Source organism: Embiotoca jacksoni, unplaced genomic scaffold, assembly GCF_022577435.1.
Source record: "Embiotoca jacksoni isolate LCO1_2020_lvr unplaced genomic scaffold, fEmbJac1.0.p SCAF_24, whole genome shotgun sequence".
NCBI classification, from domain to species: domain Eukaryota; kingdom Metazoa; phylum Chordata; class Actinopteri; family Embiotocidae; genus Embiotoca; species Embiotoca jacksoni.
This window is the reverse complement of record NW_027185375.1, coordinates 2,888,164-2,915,530: the sequence shown is the minus strand read 5'-3', so window position 1 is coordinate 2,915,530 and position 27,367 is coordinate 2,888,164. Positions and strand designations below refer to the sequence as shown.

At 38.7% G+C, this 27,367-nt stretch overlaps 1 protein-coding gene across 1 annotated transcript in view; it reads right to left on the bottom strand.

Moving 5' to 3' along the window:
* ank2b (ankyrin 2b, neuronal) overlaps positions 1-27,367 on the bottom strand; it is a 102,857-nt gene that overhangs the window by 66,966 nt on the left and 8,524 nt on the right. Inside the window, exons 2-4 of the mRNA XM_069159054.1 lie at positions 6,557-6,658; positions 1,594-1,692; positions 19-117 (exon numbers count right to left, since the gene is read on the bottom strand). Of these exons, the coding sequence (XP_069015155.1) occupies positions 19-117; positions 1,594-1,692; positions 6,557-6,658 (300 nt within the window). The remainder of the gene's footprint in view (positions 1-18; positions 118-1,593; positions 1,693-6,556; positions 6,659-27,367) is intronic.

Genomic DNA, 27,367 nt, shown 5'->3' with positions numbered 1-27,367 from the left:
TAGCGAGCAGAGACTCACCTGAGACTGTGAATTAATGTCAGCTCCCCGTTTGACCAGGAGCTTCACTACTTCAGCCTGACCAGCCAGAGAGGATATGTGAAGTGCTGTGTTTCCTTTCTGGATGAGTAGAAAACATAATTTGATTTCATATGCGTTTTAAAAATGATGACTGTTAGGTAATGCAATAATCAACAGCTCTGGGGGTTGATGACTCTTAATTCATTTAGTTTAATAAATGATAATGCGTCCATCACCAAGACACAGTTGTGGCTGAGAGCAGAACATAAATAAGACTGCCAAATTGTTTAAATCCACACAGTTTGAAACTGTTTTTTTCCAATGGTTTTCAACAATACTGTTTTGCTTATGAACAAACATTAGCAGTTAACTGGCTACAAACCCTTTTATTCTCTTTGAATATAATAATGAAATACTCTATCCCTCACATTACACCGCTGCCATTTAGAAACTGACACCAGTAAGAGTTACAACGTGAGAAACCAGCTGAGTAATGAGGCTGGACCTTCTCTAATTGCAGGAGCTGGGATGATCAACATTGCTGAAGCATCAGACCGCCATGTTTACTACTCCACTGAACATATTATTCCACAGCTCCATTTCAAAACACTAAATCAGCAGTTTTTCTCAATTAATTATATCAGTAGTAAGGAGATCAAGCTGCCCTCTTACCTTAAAACATTGCTTCAAAACATTTCAAAGGCTGGAGTCATATATTTAAAAACCAATTTGAAAAAAAGGGGCTTCTCCTAAACTGATATTCAATATTAGATTTTCCATTACATTGTAATTGTTCTCTGGATGAATAAATGTTAACTTCTTAAACTACTTTAAGTAATACAAATAAGTTGATGTTCTGCAGTTGCAGTCAACATAAAGCTCAAACTAAATATATTGATTGTATGAAATTTAGAACTTCTATGCTGAGTGGTCTCTCGGCTCTAGAGATTCAGTGCCTGTTAGGTGTAAAGTTTCAGTCGAGCGTATTAGGAGAGAAAGATTAGCAGTCATGGAGCTGTACTATAGGTCAAAGCTGGTTAAAGAACTATCTTGACACAAGTGGGAATTCCTCTTGAGAGGATACTATCGAGATATTATTCCTAAAATGATAACTTATCATAACATTGGCAACATTGCCATGTACAAAATATCACAAACATCCTTTTTTTTTCACAATTGTGAGGACTGAAAAGCTTAGCTGCAGACTAGCATAAGAGGTCGAACAACTGTCACTTATGATTTGTGAATCATTTTGAGTCTTTGCATAGAAAAAAGTACCCAGTGAGTAATCCACTCATCAATCCATAATCCTATAAAAGTTGCTGTCAAAGTTTTGTTTCACTTTTTTTTCCCTGTCCTGTACCTGTGCTTAAATCAACTTTATGTTACCATTGCAACCCCTCTTTGAGAGCCAGAGATAAAGATTGGGTTTTATTCAGGTCAAACAGAAGTTGTGTCCATTCCCAACTGGCTTTAAACTTTGTTTTGAACAGTCAAAGCAGGATGAGAACCCTCCAGTCAAAACAGAAAACTCCACACAAAAAAATTATCTGTATTGTATATGGGTCATCTTACCTTTGTGGCTGAATCCACCGCTGCACCTCTATCCAACAGCTCCTGGACCAGGTCCACATGACCCTCCTTAGCTGCCAGGTGCAGTGCATTAAGACCATTCTGAAAAAATAATGAAGAAATGTCAGGCCTGAAGTTCTAGGACCCACGAACAACAAAGTCTAAAGACATTTCCAAACGGAGGGAAAAGGAATACCTCCTCCTCCAGGTCCATAAGTAAGTGATCCTGCCTCTCTTTCTCTGTGTCCTCTTTTAAACACTGAAAGTCTGTCATTCACCCTCACATGAAAGAGACTGAGATATCAAAGCTGACTGTCAAAGTTAGGCTTAATGTTGTGCCATGTTGTGCTGTTGTGGTGCAGAGCCAGTCCTGGATATGAAGTTATAAATAGTTGTGTGTGGTGGTGGTGTGTCTATGTGTGCATTTCAAGCACACATCCTCATTTAACCCATCCTAATGTACGAAGCAGACGCTGGAAGTACAGCTAATATCATTGTATTGGTATTGATTTGTAATGGCTGATACTATCAACAAATATGGGGGATTCAGTTTTGTCCTTGACATACCATAGTTTCAAGTTGCAAATCACTTATGACCTCTTTTAATCTCTATATTGGGGATGAGAGTGTCATGTGCTGCAGGGAGGAGGTGGGTGGGGCAAATGAGAGATAGTTCAACAAAACTAGCGAGAGCACAGCTTAAAAACTGGACGACTGCTCGCAAGATTACTGAAAACATGGGTGACAAACAGTTTACAAGGGGTTGACAAAAATGTGTCAATATCAGTAGGTACCCTTCCATTCACCTGTTTTAATGTGAGAAAACTGTATCCTTCTTCACATTAATATTTAATACATGAAACAAATGGAAATGCCACATTTCCTCCATGTTTTCTAAATTTTTTATCGTTTGAGATGTAACTGGTACTTTTTACGTCACTTCTGCAGTGGCTTTGTGTTCAAATTTCTCCACAGTTGGATAAAAACTCAGCTTGTATAAATCAACTCTTTTGGCTTGAATAAAGTCTGGTTTATTAGTGGTAAGCTTTGATTTAATTTAGTTAATTAGAACACGTCAGCTAAATGTAATGTAATGTAACACTGTTCTAAACAAGCAGCAACCATAAATCCATTGGTTTATGAACGACCATTATGAAGCCTCAAATTCAGATTTTGGCCGTTGCTATCTTGCTAGTTCGGAGCAGTTTGGAGCCGGTAGTGACCATATTTGGATCCCCTCGTCCAAATATGGTCACTACCGGCTCCAAACTGTGCACAAGCCTGTCAATCAAACAGACACGGAGCCAAAAATACGTTTTTTTGGAGCTTATTTTCAGTGGGACCGCCAGAAAATGAATAAGAAGGAGTGACATTGGTTAGCAAAACCAAAATAACTTGTGGAAAACATTTATTGACTGAGAATTTTATGAGACAAATTGAATGGGAGTCTGTGGAGCCAACCTCTGGCAGCACTCGGTGGTACTGCAGATTGAGGCACTTCCGGATCGGCCCACAAACCCTTTGAACCATCAGGAAGTAGCGTCTTAAAGCATAAAAACATCAATATATTGATATATAAAATCAAAACAATAAGCTAAAAGAGGCTAAAGTCTCTGTAGAGATGAGGGGATCTACATTCAAGGTGAGTGTGACCTCATGTCTTTCCTATTCTTGTGAACGTCATATCTCAGGAAGACCTTAAGGGACCTTCTTCAAATCAGGCACAAACATTCACTTGGACTCAGGAATTAAGTGAATAGATTTTGGTGATCAAAGGTCAGAGGCCAAAGCTTGTGGTGAAAATGTAATTCAGCAGTACTGGAGTTGTCTCAAGGGTGCAAAACCAGTTATAAGCATAGTAAATACCAGCACACCATCTTGGTGTGTTACTGAGCTACACTCTGTAAATCACTGATGCGCATTAGTCACTGTAGGAAAGTACAAAGTATCTCACATAAGAAATATTAAAGATTATTGTTGATTAGTATAACAATCCATAATATTTTCCACTCAAAACTCAGAGGCAAATATTGAAAAAGACTTACAAGTAATTATTGTATCTATCTTTTCTTCTGAGCTGAGGTTTGTCCTCCTTAATTGACAAGTTGCCTTCCTTTCATTTGTGGGGAAAAAATATGAGATCATCGGCTACCTGGCTAAGCCTGGTAAAGGTTTATGTTTATAAAGCTGCAGTATGTGAATTTGTCGAGCATAGACCAAAACAATATGCTAAAGAATGTTAAGAAAGCTATGAAGAGGGGAGATGCAGAGTTGATTGATACATCTTTGTGGATTTGTCAAGCAAGGCCCCTAAAAATATACATAATCAGTTGATTGCTAATATGAAAAAAATAAGTTAATTCTTGATCATGTTTAGCACAAAACAGTCTAATATCCATTCAGCCCACTGCCTTTTCCGAAAGCTTTCACTTGCATTTCTTGACCTTTGAATTTGTTTGCTCAATTGCTGTAGTAACCTGTGAGGATCTTTGTTAATGAGATAATAAGTGGTCATAAAACGTGAATCTTTGGAAAAAGCTACAAGTGTAAACATGCTTAAGAGACTTCATTTTATTAAATTAAACTACAATGTGTCAAAACAAAGTCAAATATAAAAAGGAATTGTAGATTCATGCTGGATTCAGAATATAGCTAAAATGTGTCTAAAAAATAATGTATCCTCCACATATTCATCAAAGGTCCTTATCACAGGGCCACCTCTGACAGTAGTATTTATCATTTATAGTAGGGACCAGTCATATGAACTGGTGTATGTGTCTTTACTGCTGCATCCAGCTGGATATTGATTTAAAGAGGCTGACATTCCTGATTGATATTTAATCCTGTTTATTTACTTCTACAACCCTAAATTGAATTTTGTTTTTATCACCCTTTCAAAACATGTATTATGTGCCAATAAACTGTATATAAAGTGGACGTATCTTCCAGACCTGAAAAATGAGATCGATGTGGAAGTGCCTTGAACTGCAATACCACCGAGTGCCACTGGAAGTTGGCTCCAAAAAGCCTCCGGCTCCATAGACTCCCATTCAACTAGTCTCATAAAATTCTCAGTAAATGATTTCATTGACTGAGAATTTTGGGTTTTGCTCGCCAAAGTCGCTCCTTCTTATTTGTTTTCTGGCTAGTCTTTTGAAAATAATCCCGCATTAACTGCCGGAGCAGTAGGAGAGGGTTCGAGACCACCACCGGAGAATGCAGATCAGTCGTCAGCAGCAGCAGCAGCAGCAGGAGGATTTGGGAAAAGGGAGCGACAGAACATTGACCCTGGAAAGCACTAAAGCATCACCGTACCCACAGAATGGATTCTGGGTAGTAGCATGAAATCAGTTTTTTTTTTAGTTGAAAAGGTGTGATTTGATCTATAATTTTCCTACTGAACTGTCAATATCCCATTGTAATGTTGTTTATACTTGCGTTTTATAAGGCTATTTGTGAAACACTTCGCTATTCTGAAAATATACATGAAATATTATTTACATTTTCTGTCTGTTTGACATACCCTCAACCATAACCGGGTGCATTCAGGTTATGGCTATCAGTGGGCGGGACGTAGTATCGCCAGGCGTCCAATCAGATCGAGTCAGATCTCCCCACTCGCTCCCCCACAGCTCGCCCAAATATGGTCACTATCGGTTCCAAACCATTTGGAACTGGCAACAGCCAAATTTCGAACTCGAGGCTTCATAATGGCCGTTTACAAATCAATGGGTGATGTCACTGCTGGTTGCCGCTTGTACGTGCCACAAAAATAGAATCCTTTCTACAGCGGCACATGAGAAAAACACATTGAAACATTGAGTTTAAGAATATCTTCAAGGGCAAAAGTGATCAGTGCCCACTTCATGCCTGCCACATCAGCTGATAACAGAATATATCTCCACACAACACAGAGTAACCAGCAAATCTTAGATTTCCATTCCATGTGACCTTTGTTTACTGGGCTGCTCGTTATGACTGTTTCCAGGACAGGACTGTTTACATCCTATCGGGTGTCAGTGACCCCCCCACCCAACTCCTGATTCATGGCTGGAATGCTAATGGCTTGGAGCAGACTAGATAATGACTCGGCCTAAATAAAGAAGCACTCTCTTATCAAACACATTCTCCTCCCCAACAGGAATGCAGAGACATCAAATGTGTTAGAATAATAAAGTCTGTGGATTGTTTTATAAATGTTAAAATAATATATCTGAAACATCTGCTTTCTAAAAGATTGTCAATCAGTTAATGATAGATTTAGGTAAGTCTTGCATTTATGTGCAGAATGACAGAACAACTGTGTTAGAATAGCTTTCACACGCATGGAAACTATCAAGCAATGAAAGAATAATGTGAAGCTATCTATCTATCTATCTATCTATCTATCTATCTATCTCTCAAAACAAATATGGAGGTAAATGGAATGTGAATGTTGGAATTTATTTCATGAGCTTGACACAAAGATGACCATGAATGAATACTAATGTTGCCCCATGTCTGATGGATGTGTTAAATAGGTAACTGTTTGCTGAGGCAACATTTTGAAGCGGTAAGATGTCAGATGTGTTGTTGTGTTTTATTATACTTCCCCTAGGTGGCTAAAATATAAATGTATGCAGCTTAAAATAAGTCATTTTTAAGCAGTGTGAAAGCAGTGTGAAATTTAAATTGTATTTGGTTATATTACTTTTGCCATAAGACAAATATTCAAAATTGTTTTTATTGCGAACATGAGTTAAACATTGCAGCATCCTGAGTCAGGCTTGTATGCACTGAGACAACAGACTAATGGGCAAAAATCTTGTTTTTTGTGTTATTGTGTGCATACACTTATCCACATTTCCATATTTTTTTTTAAAACGTATTGTACATCCCCAGGTATATGAGGGAGAGTATGTTCATATGCATGTAAATGTGAGTGTGTATGGGTAATGTGACTGATGTAATTATATCCATATCCTACCTGATTGCAGGTGCTGATGTCCACGCCCCCTTTCAGATATTCCAAAACCTTGTCGATGTTCCCTGCCCTTGCAGCTCGCAGGAAACTGGTATTACTGTCCGACTGAAAGAAACAAAACATGCAACCAATTGTTTAAATATATTTGTATAATGTCCAATCCACATTTGCATTTTATCTTTGGCTGTCACACAATTAAGCTGTTGTGCCTGAGTGGGTCACATTTTCCTCTCAAGGCTGCCCCTGATTTAATTGCTTTTAAACACAGTGAGTCATTGTCTAAACTTTTTGGTGAAATCCATCAAACCTTAGACAGAATAAATCACCAATTTCTCTGTTGGAACTCTGCTGAGAGATGATTGGAGAATAATGAGGAGCCCAAATTTATCTGCTCCATTAAAGTCCTTCTAAATCCACTGTAACAGGCAAATTAAGTGGTACCAGTGGTTAGGATCCTATTGTCTAGCGTGAATTTTAGTTTCTCCTAGTAATTCCAGCAGTAAAGACATGCGTACGGTGTCCCACGTTCCATTTCAAAGACCCATTAAAATTCTTGCTTTTCAAATAAACTCCAGCGTCAAATTAATTGACTCATCAAACAGTGAAAAACGCCTTCACTAGTTCTAAGGTTTAAAGTATGCATGCTTATGGAACCAACATTTTACACTGTTCTTTTCTCTCTCTGCTCTCCCTTGACCTCAACCAGTTAAGGCAGATGGTCGTCCACCTCTGTGTCACACCCTGTTTGGACTTCGTGTATCACTTTGCCAAGTTTTACTTTGCCACTGATTTCTGTCTCTTGTTATCCATTCAGGTAGTTGTGTATATAAGTTCACCTACCAACTGCCAGGTTATTATTTTGGATAATGATCGCAAGTGCCTGAGTCTACCTGAGTTCAGTTCTTTATCTGCTTGTTTATATCTGTTTCATCATCTATTTTTGGTTTCTGCAGCAGCCTGCACCCTTTTTTTTTTTTTTTTGTTCCCCCTGATTTCTTGTGAACCAGCTTTGTTCGTGAGAAGAGCTCACTTAGCCATACTGCCTCAGTGTCGTGTGAAATATAACACTCTGACTGAAGGAACACTGAAGTTCAAATTTTGCATTGAGTAGAATATCACAATACATTATCTAAAGTAATTGTTTTGTGTATATACCTTTTTCTTGGTGCATAACTCTCTTTATGTCCCTGGTTGGAAAGGACATGCCCCCTGTCTGTTTTCGGATGTTGAGCAAACTAGAGTTGGAAACGGACCAGGACTGCATGGAGGCAGAATGATTCAGCATTTCTCTCTTGATGCCTTTGCTAAAGCTAAATCCTGGCTCGCATACAGCTTGTTCAAAGCTCCCAGCTCTCTGCTCCTGCTGCGGAAAGAACACTGTGTGATGCTTATTTTTGCTGCATTACTCATTTCACTGGGAGGTCAGAGGTCAAATACAGGAATACTACCCTCACACGGAAGCTGATGGGGATTCACTTGATTGCTCATGGGCACTTCAGCTGATGTTCTGTTTGTTTTCAGGCTGAGTGATGTTCTGTTATTGGTTATCAAGGTCAAAGTATTTTCAATGACGGCCCGTCTGTTCCTTCTTCAGCCTGTCACTCAGTCACCTGCAGTGTCACCCTGCCCACAAGAGCTCAAAAAAGGGATCAGACACTGATGATGCATGAAACAAGCACTGACGCTGCAGCATGGATGTCTACTTCACACACACACACACGCATAAAAATAGCCCAGGTCTGATGTTTCTAGCTGACCTGCAGTCAGTTACCGTCTGGCAGCTGCAGAGAACTGCACTGCATCACTCAGACTCTGCAACACAACCACCTCAAAGTACCAAACTGATGGTTCTGCTATTTACACACATTGTAAGTTTTTAGGCAGCTATTTCTTTGAGCTCATCCAGTCCGCTGCTAAAATCATCTTGCACAGACATGAAGATTTTGTGAGGCAGATTTAGCAGCTGTATGCTATTTTAAAACATGTCCTTGTCATTTTTTTCACAAATGCTACAACATCTTAGATTTGACAAAAGGCTGTCAAAATGATCTGCATTCATTAGTGCATTATTAACTGGTTAATACTTCATTAGCATGGCTGGGTTTATCTTGAAGGGGAATGTGCTGGCACTGTTTACTGTTTGTGGCAATTTAGTAAAGCCAGTTATATTAACTATTTCGAGGCACACAGTACATACAATAGTGTAAGGCATACCTTAATAACCTCATAATTTCAGTTGTGAAGCCCCAGACTGATGACTACTAAGCCCAGTGTTCCAAGCTTCCTTTTTGACACCTTAAACATCATACAAGGTATTTTACTTTGTAATATGACTTTCAGTTTTGTTAGATCGGGTTATGCCTACAATAGCCTCCTGTTTCCAAAGTTTGTTCACACTTAAGGGCCTGATTCCTTGAACTAAAAGAGCAGAACTCTAAAAGCCATAAACACCAGCAGAATCATGATGTAAGTTAATGTGTCAACAAGAAAATAGAACAGTTGTTTCTCTTAGGACTGACATGCTTTATGTCATGCTGAATATAATCACACATTTTATCACATCTATTCCCTGAATCAGCACATTCCATCTAATATGGCCTCAGTTAGTTGTGTTTTCAACTTCAACTTTCAGTTAATTTCAAAGGACGTTTCCAGGAAGGAACTGTTTAATAAATTACTAATGAGGTGAAAACAGAAACTGTATTACTACTATATTGTATGGTCTTATAAATATATGATGTAATTTTATTGCATCACTATGAAATACAGATTGTTTATCTGTTTTCCTTCCTCTTAACTTAACCTCCATGTTAATGTGAAATGTCCTGCCAAGTTCAATTTGTAAAGACTAAAATCAATCATGTAATGTCAAGCATTGTCATTTACATGAAATAAATAAATATCCTTAACACACCTTGGAAAGACTAGCTCATGCAGCCTCATGAATGCACTTACAGTTTGCATTGTTTTCTAGCAGCGCAGTACAAAGCAGCTATTACCACAAACAAGCCTAATAATATTGTCACATTCCCGAGACACATTATGCAAGATCTTGCCCTCGTCATTTTTCTGCAACTGGCTGGTTGCTATAGTGACACTTTGACCAACAGGACGCCCAGACAACTGGGGCTTTTGAATAGAAACCACTCAACACTGGAGAGAAAGGGAGAATTGTGGCAACCAGCATCCTACAGAAATTGTTTCATAACTCGTGGTTATAAGGACCTTAGTCAGTTTGTCACTCTCTTTGATGGGAAAATGTTTTGAATATGCTTTGCAAATCAGACAAAACTGCTCTGAAAGGCTTAGTTACATGAAGGTCATGTCTGGGGAGCATCAGCAATAAATACAAGCAGAAATTTAAAAAAAAAAATCAAAAGTAAAGGCAAAAGCATTTCTCTTGCTGCCATCACTGTTGAAAAGATGAATTTTTGAATGGTGGTTAAGTGAAATAAAAACATATATGTATATATATATATCCACAATAACACTGACTGCATCATTGGTATCTACAGTATCATGTAAATTCCTACAGGTGTCTTTTCTGGAACAATCTGTTCCTGCTTATATTTCGGCTGGTGTCTCGACACATTGCTTAATGACTTAATCAAACCTGCCAAGCGTGAAAAAGCACGGTGCTAAAGCTTACCCACCAACACAATATATCAAACATTCATTTGCAAAGTCACAGTCTTCCTCTTTAAAATACCAGTGGCTCCATCAATAATGCAAATCCATTGCTTAAACCATCCCTGACACATCCACCGTGAGCGACCAGTGAGTGCCCAGGCTGGGAGCATCCTTACCCCTCCCAGTTACCACGGAGACAAGCACTGCCCTCTCTAGTGGTAACTATGACAACAGGGCTTTCTGTCTGTCAGCAAAGCCAGCAAAGCGAGCACACAGAATGACTGTAATGGCATCAGCACATCAGTCAGACAGAGTAGAATCTACTGCCATGTGTACATGACAAATAGGAGGACGGTTGTAGGAAAACACACATTATCTGACTCCAAGCCATCATCCTCTCGGGCTTCAGCCACAACCTTGAATCTCGAAAGCTATTTTGCGAGCTGTTTGCAAGTTGTAGCTTCACCAAATTGATCGTGTTAGCTGGTGTTATCTCGAATATTAACATGAATTGTGTTAGCTCTCATGCGAAAAGTTTCTTAGTTGTAGAAGCCTGTCACTTAACATTTAACATAAAACTGTAAGGTCCTGATCTTGCAGTCGAAGTGTGCCGAGATGACTTATTGTTGTGATTTGGCCCTACATTAGTAAAACAGAATTTAACTAAACATTTACCCTCGAAGCAAAAGAGACCTTTCCAATGAAAGACATATGGCATGGACAATACATTGAGAGCTCCCATATTAGATATAATGACAAATGAGGATACACAGACACTGTTAACAATCCCCACAATTTTTTTACCATGCTTATAGCAGACAATAAAAAAAAAAAAAGCTGCAACATTCATGAAGGGCACAAACTGGGGCCACTTGTCCATTGCCAAACAACAGCCAATGTTAGCAACTAACTGGTTAAGAGAGTTAATTATTGCAATTGAAGCGCCAGACATTTTTCTCAGGAGTTGGTTGAGACCAAACCGGAGGTAAAAGGAGAGAGAATAGTGAGATAACATTTGTCAGTCGAACAGACGTAATACTCCAGATTAATGCTAATGTTGGTCTATATTTTATATGTTAAGGCCAGAATAACAGCAGGTCAGCCAAAATGAGCAATTATGGGATGTTAGAGGAAAAAGTCATCCGCCAAAATCTAAAATAAATTTGTTACATTTAAATTAAAATTTTTACATAAGAACAAGAGTTAAAACACAATACAAATATGTACATACATTTCAACCACAATTATGATTTGACTGAAGGAGCACATCCTATTCAAAGCTGTGTATGTGGAAACACAGTATCTGTTTTGTAGCAACTGTTTACTAGCAACTGCACTTCAGCCATTGGTGCTGCTGCCTCCTATTTGTGTGTGCCTCTGATGTTGAAAGCTCCTTTGGTTTGTCTTTCACACATCAGCTAATGAACACAGTCCAACAGTTTTGAGATTAGTAGTACTTAAATCAAAGTAATAGATAATCACCAGGTGTGAAGATTTCACCCAACAGCTACACAAAAGGATAAAATAATCTAACTGCTTATAGAGTAAAGAAAGCTTTCCAATATGTTCCAGTTGACATAACTGGAACAACAGTTAATCTTGATAAAGTCACCTCCCCTGGAGTTCCATCTCCTTTATTACTATTGTGATCAATGTCTGCTGGTCTGTAAACAGTTACGCAGTTCATTGGAGGACAATTTGGGAATGGTCCTGCATCAGTGCAGGGTTATTTGTTTTGGGCTAAATTTAGCATATATATGAAGGAGAAGCATCCATGTTAGTGGTTTTACATAACTTCAACAACAAGGTGGAATCATAGACTATGGTACACACACATAAGCACATTATTTATGGAATATTATGTAAGGAACTCCATACTCCGTATAATGTATTTTTAACACTACTCAGATATAGAACGGATCATTCTCATGTAATTCCAATCCAATGTAATAACTTCACATGTTACAAGTTTAATTTTACCACTATTATACCCAATAAGTAGGAGGGTATACTAGGTACTTAAAAGCAGTACATGACTATGGTGTATCAGTGTCAGAGGGGGCCATGGCCACAGGTCAAGACACAGAGCACTTGATGTCTAAAAACAGGAGCATGTGGGATGTGTCTTTAGGGAAGATGAAAGGGTTTTATTTTTTAATCACAGCATAGAGTACAGCAGGCATAGTTATACTTTAATGATTGATTTCACCAATGTGATTACGACCACATAATGAAACATTATCATGTTATATCAGCAATATCAGCAAAATGAATTAGGAAGAACCTAAAAACCCAAATGTTTCCTTCTTTCACCAGCCAATGAACTGTCCTGTACTGAATAACATTACAAAATCTAAATTATTAATTAAGTTCTCTAAAACAGAAGAAGAGTACATCATGAAAATCACTGTGCAACCTTGCATGTATTTACATGGATGTGAGTATCTCATTTATGATTAGGTTTTTGAAATGTCCCATTTTTGCATCTAAACACACCTGCCATCATAATAACTGTGGTGGCAGAATGGAGCTGGACACAATTATAATGACAATGAAAGCACAGATGAATGAGAAAATGTCAGCCATTTGTGAATCAGAAGAAATACACCATTTTAATAGAAATCAGTGGGGTATGATTGTATAAAAGTGAAATTTAACAAATACAGTTCCCAAAATACCAAGCTAGCACGACACATAGGGGAGGTGGTATCATAATAAATATCATGATGTTAGATTTTGTCCACATCGCCCAGATCTATTCACACCCCTTAAGATCTGCCAAATATGATCTGTATGAGCTGTAACTTGTGTTTATTAGCCAGTGTAAGATAATACAATTGTATTGACGTGAGTCAGTCAATTTACAGCAAAGGCTTGATATCAATCAAAATGTATTTGTACAGCACATTTTAAAACACAACAAAGCTTGCCCAAAGTGCTGCACATAGACAAACAGTCATGCATTCGAAAAGAATGGATTAATCAAAATAAGTAACTTTTCTGCTTGTGTTTCTCCTGCTCTTACGTTCTATTAGATAATAACAGCTCAGCTTGAACCTGTGTTCAAGGTGACCTTTGAGGTCCCTGCAGGTTGCCAGGTTACCACCTCCTCCTTCTCCTACACACATGCCAATTACAGCAGTCCAGCTGACTGTGGCAGTCAGTGGGATATCTCAGCTAAAAATTTAATAAATAAATTGGTGCAATCAGATATAAGAGCAAATGATCCTGACTCGCTGACGTCGCAGTAAGCGTATTGTGTCACAGTTACAAACTTACTGTGCTTTGCATCTATTTGCAGATTTATCCAAGCTATCTTGACTCACTTTTCTTAGTTCACCAACTACATTTGAATTATAACACATGCTTGCTCTATTCAGGAAACTGTGAGCCAAAATATCTTTCAATTTTTTTTTTAGTTAACGTGCAAATTTAGGTCTTAGCTTAGCAGTCAGCAATCGTTTCCTCTGTTGTCCTTCAATGCATTTTAATTATAATTGAAAAGTTATTTCACAATTCATTTTCAAAACGACTAGAAAATGCATTATGCAAGCTGCTGCTAAAAGCATTATATTGCTTTTCAAATTAGCAATAGCAGTCAACATGCTGCTGTGCAGGAATAATTGAGGAACAAAACTGTGGCACTGGCCTTTAAAGGGGGAGGACAGGGAAAACACCTCATCCCTTTCCTCACACACTTTCTGACAAAGCTCAAACAATAACGACCTGGGAATTTGTCAATATCCTATAACACTTATGACGGGGAGCAAATTGGTCCGGATTCTGATCAGTGTTTTCACCAAAGAGCCGAAAGCTATATCACGTAAATGAAAAGGTATCGAATGTAAAAAAAAACTAGAAAATGCATGAAGGTTGAGCAGCTCATCAGTGCCATTTACAAAGAATCCTGTCATGAAGATACAGACCAAAATTTAAATAACTCGACATTAAAAAGTGAGAGCTGACTATGACTTCCAAGTCCTTCAAAAAGGATACTCGGAAACCTTTTCATCTGACCAAATCTCCTAAATTGTGACAAAAAGAGTGGACATCAGAAGTGTCCCAGCTCTGTCTGTGCTGCACATGTCACTCCAAGATCTTACCAGCGTCAATGGAGGCTGCACAGGAAAATGCTCCTCGCAGTAGTGGTCTGGTAAAGCATTCTGGTCCAGGTTAGACAGGCTCCCGGCGGTCCTCAAACCTTTGTCTGAACCGCACACCTTACACATAGCTGTGTTGCCCATAGTACAAGGTTTTAGAGTTTATCCCATCAGAACGTAAATTATTCTAAGTGACTGCATTTAATCACCCTGATAATCCACTGTTTGTCCCTGCTTCACCCACGCCCCCCCTAAAAATCTTACAAGCTACATCTAGGGGGAGTGACCCCCTTCAGTCTCAAACTTCACTTCCCTTTGGCCTCAGAGGAGCTCCTGTCCCTGCTGGATTACTAGATTAGACTAAAGTCCTGTTCATACAGCTGGCAGAGTGCTAGCTCTTCATTGCTAATTTCAACTCTCTGAATGGTGACTAACAACCTCCCTTCACTCCCCACCACCTCCCAACCCGACTATTTTTACACCCACCAGCCCAGCTATGCATGTAAAGAGAGAGGAGAGCGAGGGTGGTCAGCATAGGGCGGCACGCCAAACCAGAAAAGGGGGAGGGGGTATCAACGACACGCCAAGCCTGCACTAATATGAGGAAAATATGGGCCAATAATTTGTGCTGACAAGTAATGTTTGCCAAATTAAGGATATTTCCTTCAAAAGATTCTTAGTCATGAAAAACTGTCCACTCAAGCTGAAGATGGAAATAAAAACACTTTACAAATTCACAAACTTCTGGGACACATCCAAAATTCGCTCGTGTCCACTTAATTGGGAAAAGGAAAAAGACCATCACTTGTACCTGGCGTCTGTTTCATCTTTCAGGTAGATCTGCTACCAGCTGATTTCATAGTCTTAAAGTGGTATTGAAGAGTTCAAGTAGTTTAAAATTGTGTCAGTTAAGAAATAAAAGTATCACCAAAATACACATACACATAGTGGAAAATAATAATTTTAAGTGTGGCTCCTTCAGGGCTCAATATACAACCAGTGTAACCTGCCTCCATGCGACCTTTTCCTAAATGTCTTCACCCACACTAAGCTCTTTTTTTTTTTACTGCAGGCTTGTTGAACATCTGCTGAAGTGCTGTTATTTATTGATTGAAATCTTGAATATTGGCACAACACAGTGGCCACGGACTGATTAAATTTGAATGTAATAGTAGGAGTACTGGTGATCATCATATGAGTCGACCACTGCTGGTAACTGTTTTTTTGCACTTGTCCATCCCTCGGTGTGACTTTTCTTTGGCATTGTGATCACCAGCCCTCATGTCAAGGACTGTTTAATAGAAGCAGGCATTGTGTTTCGCTAATGCAGATCTGTGTCACACGATAGCCCAGAGCATCAGGGCTGTATTGATTTTGGACTGAATGCAAATTAAAGTCACACAGACCTTTTCATGGCAAAAGCTTTAGAAATCAAGTCCAATACATGTCAGTGTCTGTCTTATCTGTATGTTGGTGCTCACACATCTTGGGAGGTAAATGTCTCCATTCTCTCCGCAGTGGTCGTGATTCATACAATAATCTCACTGTAGGAAATATCACTCAAATCATTCTCATTCACTGAATATGTTAGCGTAGGGAGACAAGCTCCTCTTTGTTGAGTCAGAGAATCTACATGAGAAAGCAGCTTTGGAGTTTTCTATGAATGAATGAATATAAACTGAGTAAGCAGGCACATGATGTTTAAGGAGGGAAACTGAAAACAATGTGAATATATGCACCAATTAGCTCTGAAACTCGGTAGTATAAATCGTTTTGCTCTGGGATCAGCAATCGTTAAATCTAATTCTACCCAGTTGAAAAAAAATCTAATCAGATCTGCTTTTGGAGCTGACAAGAACTTCATCCATCATTAAAGAATTACAAGCTGACATATAATTTGGGAGTTCTTTGGTAATCAGTGAAAACATTAAAATAATCAAAGAAAGAAAGTCCCAAAACATAAATGTTCTTGCATCATCAAGAGCAAGATTTTGTGCTCAATGTTGTTGAAAGTTAAACTAAAACATATGATATGGGATTTAGAACATGCACTGCCTGATTCAGGTTAAACAAGTAAAAAACAAGTATATGACTGGCCTGTGTAAGAAATGCAAGAGGGCTTTAAATTTGAAACAATGGCTTTCATTTCCGCCCAATCTCAGGCAGAGATACGTTGGATGAAAAAGCAATTTAAAAAAACCTGTCTCCTTGTAAAAAAGACAGTAATGGGATTACTTTTAGATTCATCAAGCAGAGTAATTTCATAAGCCTGGTGCGAATTCGACATTCATGAAGTGAAAATGGGTCTGGTAAGCCTCGATAGGGAATGTTTTGCAGTTGTTCCATCCTACTGGGCGTAGACCGCAGGTTAATTTCAAACAATCAGCTCACACTGAAACCAGCTGACACTCTGCCACCACTGCAACTAACTACCGTGTCCACCAAAGCGTTTTTTTCCTGAGCAAAGCGTATTTTTTAAAGTTGTTTTTAATGAACGGCAGCATAGTGACAAGAAGCCGAGAATTTATTCTGCACTGAAAGCTCGGCGATTTATTACAGTCACCAACAGTTGCGTTCGTCACTGTCATCAGCCGTCCAATCACAGTGAAAGAGGGACTGGACAAAGGCGGTTAACAACCGATACTGGTAGCTGATTGGTCCGCTCTGCAAACGCTAATACGAGCCGTGATACGAGACTGTTATTCACAGAGAAGAAAACTGAAGGTATGAGCCACAGTCGGCACAGCCAGGCTATCATTTCATTGTCCAAATCCCAAAAGCCAACCAGTATTCACTAGTTTCCATCTGTAGATGGTGGAAAGTCCTCTCAAGCAACATTTTGACATGGGTTGATAGTCAACAAAAACTAAATCAGACGGAAAACTGGTCTGATGTTGATTGGAACCTGAGACTGGTCAAAAGCAGTTTTGATGATTTCCAGTAAACCTGCTGGGTATGTGACGTCTATGTAAGTGACAAACACATGGCTGAGGCCTGTTAACTGAAGCTGTACGTGACCTTCAGATGTAAAGTGAGAAGAATGACCTGCTTCTCTTATGAAAATATCAGGCCTTCTGAACTGCAGTGGGGTGCAGATCATTTTGAACAGCACGTCCATATATATATATATATACATATGAATATACAGGTCACTGGGTCACAGCTGAGTTTGAGTTACATGTTGTATCATCGTACTACTCTACACTAAAATGTTGTAACATATACATTAAGTATGAGATTTTGACAAAAGAGAGGGAACGTGTCAATCCATAGAGAAGAAAAAAGACACAACTGAACCATGCACTCAAAATATAGTAGTTAAAATCTTTAACAAATGTCTTTCAAACTTTTTCATTTTTTTTGCATTATTCACATGGTACACGCAGATATAGACAGGATATAACAAAAAAAGAGAGTGGGGTATGACATGCAGTCACCCGGGAGTCAAACTGGAGTGTTTCCTTGTTTAGTCTTACTGTCACTATAAAAAAATTATCATTGTCATATGCTGCAAATGCTCTCTTGTTCTGGAGGTACAGCTTCCAAACAGAACAAAAAAAAGGTCTCTTTTACTGACCAGGATTGTATTTCTGGTTAACTCGATTTGCAACAGCCTTGGTTTCAAAGTCACTGTGTGCTTGTTTAACATGTATTTCTGGCCATGTCCTCACATAGGATGCAAGATGACGTGCTTTGTGTCCCTTGAAATGAAACAACTGAGTGGTCCAAACTCATAGGGTACTGTTGGAGGGGAGTAGGACCATGTTGGAACAGACAGGTCTTTTTATACTCATTTTCACCAGACGTTAGTCTTGCATGTCAGAGCTGAAAGTCAGAATTTTGCAACATCAACACAAATGTACCCTTTTAGTTCAGTTTATCTTCATTATTTGTTCAACCACACACACACACACAGTGAGACTGTACTGTCACCTCTTAGGCCTTCTTAGTTTCATTAACCTTCTCCTGGCTGTAATTTACTTGACGTCTCTTTCGATTTCTTCACTAAGGAGCCATCATCTGCCAACACACTCATCCAATTAGAGCAGCCAATAGATGGAATCCTGGGTAAAGGTGTGTTTGTGTCTGTGTGTGTATTACAGAGGTCCAATTTCCCCCTTGAACAGGTAGGTCATATAACTCCTTCACCTCACCAAGTTCAAACAAAAGAGACTCTATTCTTCTTTATACACACAGAAGCCCCCGCTCACATCCCCCACACACCTCCTTGTTGCTACCTCTGTGAGTTGGTAATCCACTGGGTGGGGCAGGCACAGACCACAAACACTTTTAATCCACGATCGGCCATATGGCTTGCTGGCATGGAGGGGGATGAGAGATGTTGAGTAAAGCCACTTGTATTGCTTTATGTTCCCGCTGCGGGGGAAATGTAATGTTTGTGTGTGTGTGTGTGTGTGTGTGTCTGTGTGTGTGTGTGTGTAGCTGAAAAGGGAAGAGAGATGTTTTAGTTTGTAAAGATTGTACTTTGATGGCCCAAAAACAGCAATCTAATAGTGTTGAGTGGTAAATTGCAGCCACTAAATACTAACAATAATACTTCCTTTAATCATTTAATATTTAACATACTCTATCAAACATGTAGATATGTGTATTAATCAGTATTAAACACATAAGTACATCAAGTCCCTGGCGTTTGTAAAGCAGTGCCTGTCCGTAATGAACATGCTACATTAACACGACTGCTATTAAAAAAATTTAAAAAAATAATGAATTATAGAAGTTGGAGGGCTGTGTTGCTATGGAAACAGATTTGGGAAAGGTGTACGCATGGATTTTTCATTTGCTTCAAAAAAAGAGAACGGCAGAAAATGGCTTTGTCTGTGTCAAATCTTTGTGACACGACCAGATCTGTGACAGTGAGAGTTTCTGAATGTCTCTATTTTCTCAACGACAGGCCTGTCAGGTTGAACTGAAAACTGAATTTAACAGAGGTTTCTGCCTAGGCCTAAATGTTTATGAAAAGCTTCTTTAAGACCCCATGATACTTTTTCTCTTCATTTCTGCCCAAATTGTGATGACAACTCAGTATGCAAATCACACAATTGGGTAACAAATGGATTTGTATAGAAAACGATGTGGGATACCCTCAAAGGACCACACGCGAGACTGAGACTGCTGCAGGCATCCACTGGCTATTTTTTTTGGAAGCCTTGCCACTAGTCTAACTTTAGTTATGTAAGAAATAAACCAAGCAAATGAAGAACATGTCTGGCATATGATCATTCTATTGCACGTCATAGCACTCTCTGATTCCTATAAAGATTCCCTAAGTGCAATGAGTTTGGAAGATCATACAAATATGTAAAACAAAACAAAAAAAATTCTATCCAGATAAGATATGAGGTACATATTGCATGTTAATTCCAGATGTAAATGACATCTAAAAAGCTGATACTGATGTTGATAAAGTTGTAGATATAGGTGAAGTCTCATGTCCAGAGTCCTTTTAGTGCAAGTCTGAATCATAAACAAATCAAGACTGCGGCCTACATGGTGATATTCCATTTAAGACCTGCCTGCACTCTCTTATTTTTATATTTCCAGAATTCAACCAGGACACAACTTGAAATGTCTCAATCGTCTCGAGTCAAGTCTTTAAAGCGTAAAGCCTCAAGCCCGAAATCCAAATTTGTTTGTGACGTCAGTCATATGCTTTGAGTATACTAACCCTCTGACCAGTTTCCTCATTTCAGCATTTTTTTTCACATTTTTGCCAGACTGCATCAATAACCCCATAATAACAAAATGGATGCACAACCGTCTGCAGCTCTTTTTTCATTCCATGAACCTGATGCTGTCTGGCAGAACTCAACAAAATAACCCAACAACAAAAAGGCCTGAAAAATGGTCACGCTCGAGAGAACTTCTACATTCTAACATTTCGAACATCTTAACTACGTACATTAAAGGATGAAGGAGACTCCTGAGATTGTTTCGTTTTTATAATCAGAAAACATTTCCAACAAGTCTTAAAACTGGAGGACAATACTTCAGCACTTTGACACTTTACATTCATTCTCTCATGTGGAGAGAACACCAATGACTTTGACCTTGAGTGCAAGAGTCAAACCAAGCCAGACTCGTGCTGCACTCACTGTCTGGTTGGTACTGGATTGTATTATGAGCCAGATGTTGCAGACATAAGCAATGGGCAGAATGTGTAGAGACTATCTGTCCAATCAAAAATGAGCACTGGGGACTCCCTGCTGAGAAAACAGCTGCAATGAAACAACCAGCTGAGTCGCTTCACAGATTGACCTACACTAACCCTGCACATAGCAGTATCCAGTATACAGGTACTCTACAGATGTCACATTTACCAAATGCATGGCTTACTCTCACGGGGCAGAAAAAACAACAAACTCTTGTATTACAGTGCAAACATCTCTCTCCGCTGTGTTTTCTATTAACACTGACATATGTTTTTGGTTGTTATGTATTCTTCTTTTTACTGTATCATATTAATATTACTTCTCCTGATGTTTCCCAGTTTCTCCCAGTGCACTATTAAACTTTCATCATACCTTAAACAACAATGGGACAAAAATATTGACTGTTTGCCACAGACACCAAGAGAATAAGACAGAAGAAACAGATGGGTTCAGGAATACAGCTCGGTTTAAAGTAAAAAAAAAACAACCTTGTTACAGTAAAATCTTTAAATGCAAAAATGATTAAAGGGGGTCATTTACGCTGTTATTCGATAGGCGACAGCAGGGAAATGACAGGAAATTAGAGATGATATCATGTAATAAAAGTCAGCAAATACTATGTTTGGTAAATTTAATCCACAAGCATCTTCAAAATGACAACTGCAAAACTGGAACCAAGTTCTCATCAAATACAGCTTTAAAACTGTTTGAGTCAAGTTGAGCTGAGTTCTTTCACACTCATCTTTAAAGGACAATCCAACTAAATTGTGGGGAATGTAGGATCCAGTGCTGTTGGTGCCTGACTCAGAATAAAGTCTGAATATCATTCTTCTTTTAATTCCTCTCTTGCATGTCCATCAGTAGTTCTGTTGACTTGTTAGTAAAAGGTTTGTAAAAGTTAACACTTGATAACATATTATTGCCATTTGACTCAATGATACAATTAAATGTAAAGTATATAAGGTTAGTATTTAAATCATTCTCACTGGCAAAAGTATAAGTGTATCTTATATTTTAACTATATATTTTGAAAAGGGAATTTTAGTAGTGTATGAACAGCTTGGACCCGTGTGAGTTTTCCACAAGACGTACAACTGCTACAACTGCTTTTTCCGCAACTTCATATCATGAAATTGAATCCTAGAGAAAGACCCAAATCAAGTCTACTTGTATTCCTTTTTATGCATTTGATCTGTTTCTTATGCTTTTTATCTGTTTGTTATGCATTTTATCTGTTTTATCTCATTTCTTTTCTTTATTTTTAAATGTTCCTTTATATTTGTTTTTATGTGAAACACTGCATGTAATTATCTTGCTGTGAAGCACTTTGAGCTGCATTTCTTGTATGAAAGGTGCTATACAAATAAAGTTTATTATTATTGTTATTATATTAAAATGCAGAAAAAATAAACAAAGTTAGGTTGGACCTGTCCTTTTTTTTTTTTTTCAAGCAAGTGAGGTGTTGTCATTCCAGTCTGTCTTTAAGAGGCTCTGTGATACATTGAAGGACAAGCAGTGCAGTATACGAGAACACACACACATTGACACACACTTGTGGATACCGATGCTGGTGCCTGGCCTGGATCCAACGGGGCAAATTAATCTCAGTGAGGCTCTTCCCCAGCTCTGTTTAATTAAATTGCTGTGAGTACAATGTTGTTTTAAGCCTTGCAACATTAGCATGGCATCTCAAAAAACACAACAGAAAAAGAAAATGGTGTGTGGAGGAAGATGAACCTGCCTAAAATAGCAGGCCAAACACCCACAGAGCGGTATGAAACATGAGAAGAAGAACGGCTCTGATTGGAGAGGGAAAAGACAAGAAAGAAGAAAGCCAAAAAAGGAGCCTAAAGAGCAGAAGGGAGAATAGCTAGACAGAGGACAGATGCATAGAAAACGTGCACACAGTCTCCAGGTAGTAACATTAATATCACACTTCTCTGCACCATCTCACTTTGCCTGGAGTTCTTTTTCAGCCAGACATAAAAAAACAAATTATCACCTTTTGCTCCACCACTTTGTTGTCTCCACCTCCTCACTCCATACATGCTGTTTTCCATGCAGCATTATTGACAGCAGAGTCCACATTGTGGCCTTTACGTAAACTTCCAGTTCTCTTCTGTGACTTTCTATAATTATACTGTAAATGAGTGAGATGTGTGATATCAACAGTGTCACTCACAACAGAGAATCATCCCCTTTATCTCTACAGAGCATTTTAACATTTTTAAGGTCAATATTTTGGTTTTACAGACTACAGTAAAAGACCAATCTCAATTCCACCAATAGATTGCAGCTCTGGTGCTAAGTGGTGGACAAGATAGTGGAGCAATAAGCCGCTAAACGTGGTGGAAACCAAACAGAGATAATAAGAGACTGCATATACAATGTCTGGTTGAACATCTGGTGAATATAGAATTTACATTCAAGTGGACACAGACGTGACCACTAATGAATGCTGTTGTTGCTATCGCTACATGTATAAATAAGTTATGCCTAATGTGCTATCCATATAAACTTAATGAATAATATAATTTTTTTCATTGAGTCCCTAAGAGGACTTCGGACCCAATTTCCCTTATTTTCACATTTCTGATATGCATGACAAACTACCCATCAAAAAATGTTTTCAGCAGTAACTTTACCAAAAATAAGGTCCCATTGCACCCTTGTACGTGAAAGTCTTACAGGAGCTACCTAAACACTTTAAGATTGTTTTTCCAGTCAACACAAATTGCAGGAGACCTGAATATCCTTGGCTTTTTGAGAATACGAAATATACCTACAAATATCATCAAGCAGCTAAAACATGTAAAACAAATAGGAAATGTGATACCCACATTAACTTTCGGTAAACTCTGTAGTGCGATATTTTCTAGCCTCACTTTGTTGGTCAGTTTGGCAGCTGGTTTGTTCATTATTGACATCAATATCAAAATTTCTATCAATGATACGTTTTTTGTGATGGTATGGACAACATGCTGTCTTGTAATATATCTAAAAGTATTCACTTAGAGGGCTAACTTTCCATGTGTTGCCACTTCTCAGAAATGTAAAAATAAATACCCTAAAATACAATGAAAAGTCATATATAATTATTTTTTTTTACATATAACAGAATATATATATACCCAACACAGCACTGTACACATCCACCAATAATGTATGCCTCAGTATAACACATCAAGGCTGTCATCTGATATCCACAAGAGACTACCCATTCACCCATTCCATTCACCTCAGTTGTATTAATGTGAAATAGAACCAAATAAGGCAATATGTGGATAAATAAAACCGCTCACTAGAGATAGGAGAGAAAATGTTTTTGCATGCCAGGCAGAGCTGTCTGTGGTGCTGTCTTACAGCCAGAGGTGCATTTGATGCCAAAACTCATGGACCAAATTCTGAACAAAAAGGGAGAGTGTACCTTTAAGATTTAAAGTGGCTAAATCTTGACTTCTGCGAAAAGACACTGAGGCAGATAGCTTTTTTTCCCAGAGGAGTTCTCTCTCAAGCTAAGCTCATTTGGGTGATCTTTTCCTCTTGAATAACTAAGCCACACAAGCATCTGCTATACTGAGGTGAACTTCCAACTTTAGACAACAAAAAAGTACAGATTGCTTTTAATTTACAGTAGAAACCAGCAATTTGACGACCGCTGGAGATTAAACTTCCGAGAATAAAGCAGCACTGACTACTCCTACCACTAATGCTGCAATAGAACATCACTATTAACCAGTGTGTGTCTCTGCACACAGGGTAAACATTGCCGTTGCTTTCTGGATTCTCCCTCTCTTGGTTACCATGGTAATGGAAGTGGTATCACTACTGAGCTGCGATGTCCCATAGTGCCACAGCAACCAGATTATAAATGCTCTAATCCAGGATTTTGCCAATCCCAGTCCAGCATCAAACAGTAGTGCAGCATCAATGTGCCATCAGTGGGGTGGGTGTGCGAGCGTGGCTTAAGTGAAGATTTTGAGGTGGGGTGAGGGAAGATGACATTTCTCCATTTAATATAAAAATATTATTTATTACCAAAAATAAAATAAAATCCAATCCATTTTACTGCAGCACCAAACCAATGGAAACATTTATTGTTCAATCACATAAATACAATTTTGGGAGTAATTAAAATGTTGTTTTTTTTATCTCAGTGAAAATTAAATATTCTGGTCGCAGGGAAACATCTGAAAAAAATAATTAAAATCATCTTTGAGTGTTAAAAAGTTTGAATACAGTAATCAGCAAAGATTACTGTGGTTAAAATATAGTAACACAATGTGAACATAAACATAGAGTAAACATCGAGAAACATCCCATCTAATAATCCAGTGGATCAGAAGATCCATAGATAGATGGAGAGGAGGTGAAAGGGGGAGGCAGAGGCAGAGATTAACATCACCACAAACATTTCTCACTAAATTGCATCTGCTGAGCATCCAGCTGTGGTCTGAGATTAGATGTAAAAACTGACAGGAGGTGGCTTTAGGGCAGCTACATAATGTAATACTCTGGAGAGGAGGGTGAGACCGGCAGAGGAGCATCCAAATCAACCCAGATACAATATACTGTGGGCTTGTTGAAAAAAACAAAAAACAGCATTCTTGCCCAAATGTTTATATGCATAATTAATGTGTGGTCAATGGGAAACCTTTAACTGTCTCTAATGTGACTTTGTAGGTCATATACCATGCTAATGTTCCACTGCAACTCCACTATTTTTAATGGAGAGGAACCGTAGCTTGCCATATTTCCTTCAAGACTTTGTCAATTCATTTGTGCTGATCTCCAAACCATGTTTGTACCTCAGAGTTTTGTCACTTGGTTTAGGGGTGTCAAGGTTTAGGAGCAAAAAATGGCCGTGTGAGGTACACACAGTCAAGAAATTGCTCTAAACAGAATGTTTCTCTGAGTGGCATGAAAATACAAATGATTTTGGTATAATAAGAATTTAACTAAATCAGTTCACTGGGGAGCACTGGGAGAGTTTTATGAGTATTTAATTTCATGAATCCATGTCTGATTGGCATGTGAGGTGCGATCAAAAGGTTCGGAGAGCGTTCCTCTTGTGCACAAACAGACTGCAGCACATTAATATGCATTCAGCAGGGGTAAGGAATCACTTTTGTGTGGAAATTATTCCAAGTTATGTTGCTTGATCAACATTAGCACCTGTAGTACGTGATGAGGGTGGGCAACATGGCCCTAAAATAATATCACAATATATCTGGGGGTATTTTTGCAAGAGTGATATTCTTGATGATATGTTAAAATTACAGAAAAATAATTGATTATCAATTCTAATTACACACAATTTCAACAAAAGTGTTATAGATTTATGTCAGCATAAACGTAAGTTTTTCTCTACAAATATTCATTTAAAAACTAAATAAAAAAAGATCTCTTAGTTCTTTAGTTTGTAAACAACAGTAACTCAAAGTGAAATTCAGATCCTGTATACAGCGCTGAGGGGAGATTTGGAGGTGCAGCGATGAAGGAGAGCTGCTGCCCTGCCAGGACGACTACCATGATCCTCTGCAGATCTTCTAATTATTTTCTGTAATTACTGTCGGGAGCAGCGACATTCTGGCTTGATTTTCTGAAGTTTAGGGTGGACGTTTGCCCAATAATAATGTAGTTTGCGTCGAGTACTTCACACGGGCGTCTGCTGCTCTCCGTGTGTGGCTCTCAGCAATGCTTGTTGCTCAATTAGCTGCAAACGTATGTCATACGGATCTGCTGCATAACAGTATGAAGTCATTACGTCAACGGGTCGGAAAATTGCAAACATCACGGTACAAATTGTTTTATATCGTCTGAAAAATTATACCGGACGATATGTGCCACACCCTTAGTACACGACACGTGTTCTTGTGACCCCTGGTACATAAGAGAGAGTGCACATCAAATTGTGTATCAAACTCGGGAAATTTAGCAACAAAAACCCTTGAAATGCTTGAGAAAGGCTACAGCAATGAAACAATGAGCCAAGCGATGTATTTCCGGGGACATTCACGTTTCAGTAGGGCCAGAACATCAATGTCCAAGACCATAAGAAGCTGCAACAAGTTGGGACCGCAACTCCTTTGAGAGCCGCGGGATTGTGTACTATGAATTTGTCCCCCAGGGTCAGACAGGCAATGCTGAGTTCTACTGTGAAGTTCTCAGACATCTGAGGTCAAACATTTAGCACAAATTACCTCAACCTCAACACAATGTAATTGGGTTCTCCAACACCTACCTGATCACAGCGTTTTAAAAACTCCCCCCCGTAACAACACAATCATTGCTCCCAACCTGCCTTTCTTCATGGATCTAGCTCCTTAAGGCTTCTTTCTATATCTCAAAAATGGCATTTAAGTGAAAGGGTTGTTTTGACTGTGGAGGAGATCTTTGTTCTCATCCTGTCAGGGGCGGACTGAGACAATAATTCAGGCGGGGAATTTGACTCTATCCCAGGCCATCCTGTTCACGCAAACCACCAGACCACTAATTCTGCAAGCTAACTCTATTTGTTGACGTTAGGGGTGGCAGACTAGTTAAATATTTAGCCAGTATGTTCATCTGGGAGGAAAGTTACCCAGATTACAAAATGCCAAAACTTGGGACTGATCAACAAGTAGCCTCTCTGAATACTGAGGTTGGTGTGTTGCCATCGGTGCACCCTCAAAAACTCACGAGGAATACCCCAATCATAGCACATACAAATGTACAAGGCTCAACACACCAAACAGTTATCCTGCACTTAAAAAAAAAAAAAAGGACTGAAATACAGAGTTTGCTCAAATTTAAATGATTATTTTTATATTTCAACTTTAAGCTAAACAAAAGTAGCCTATTAAAAAACGTCAAACACTCACTGAAATTGAAGCTACAACAACATACATTTCATACAAAGGTCCAAGAAT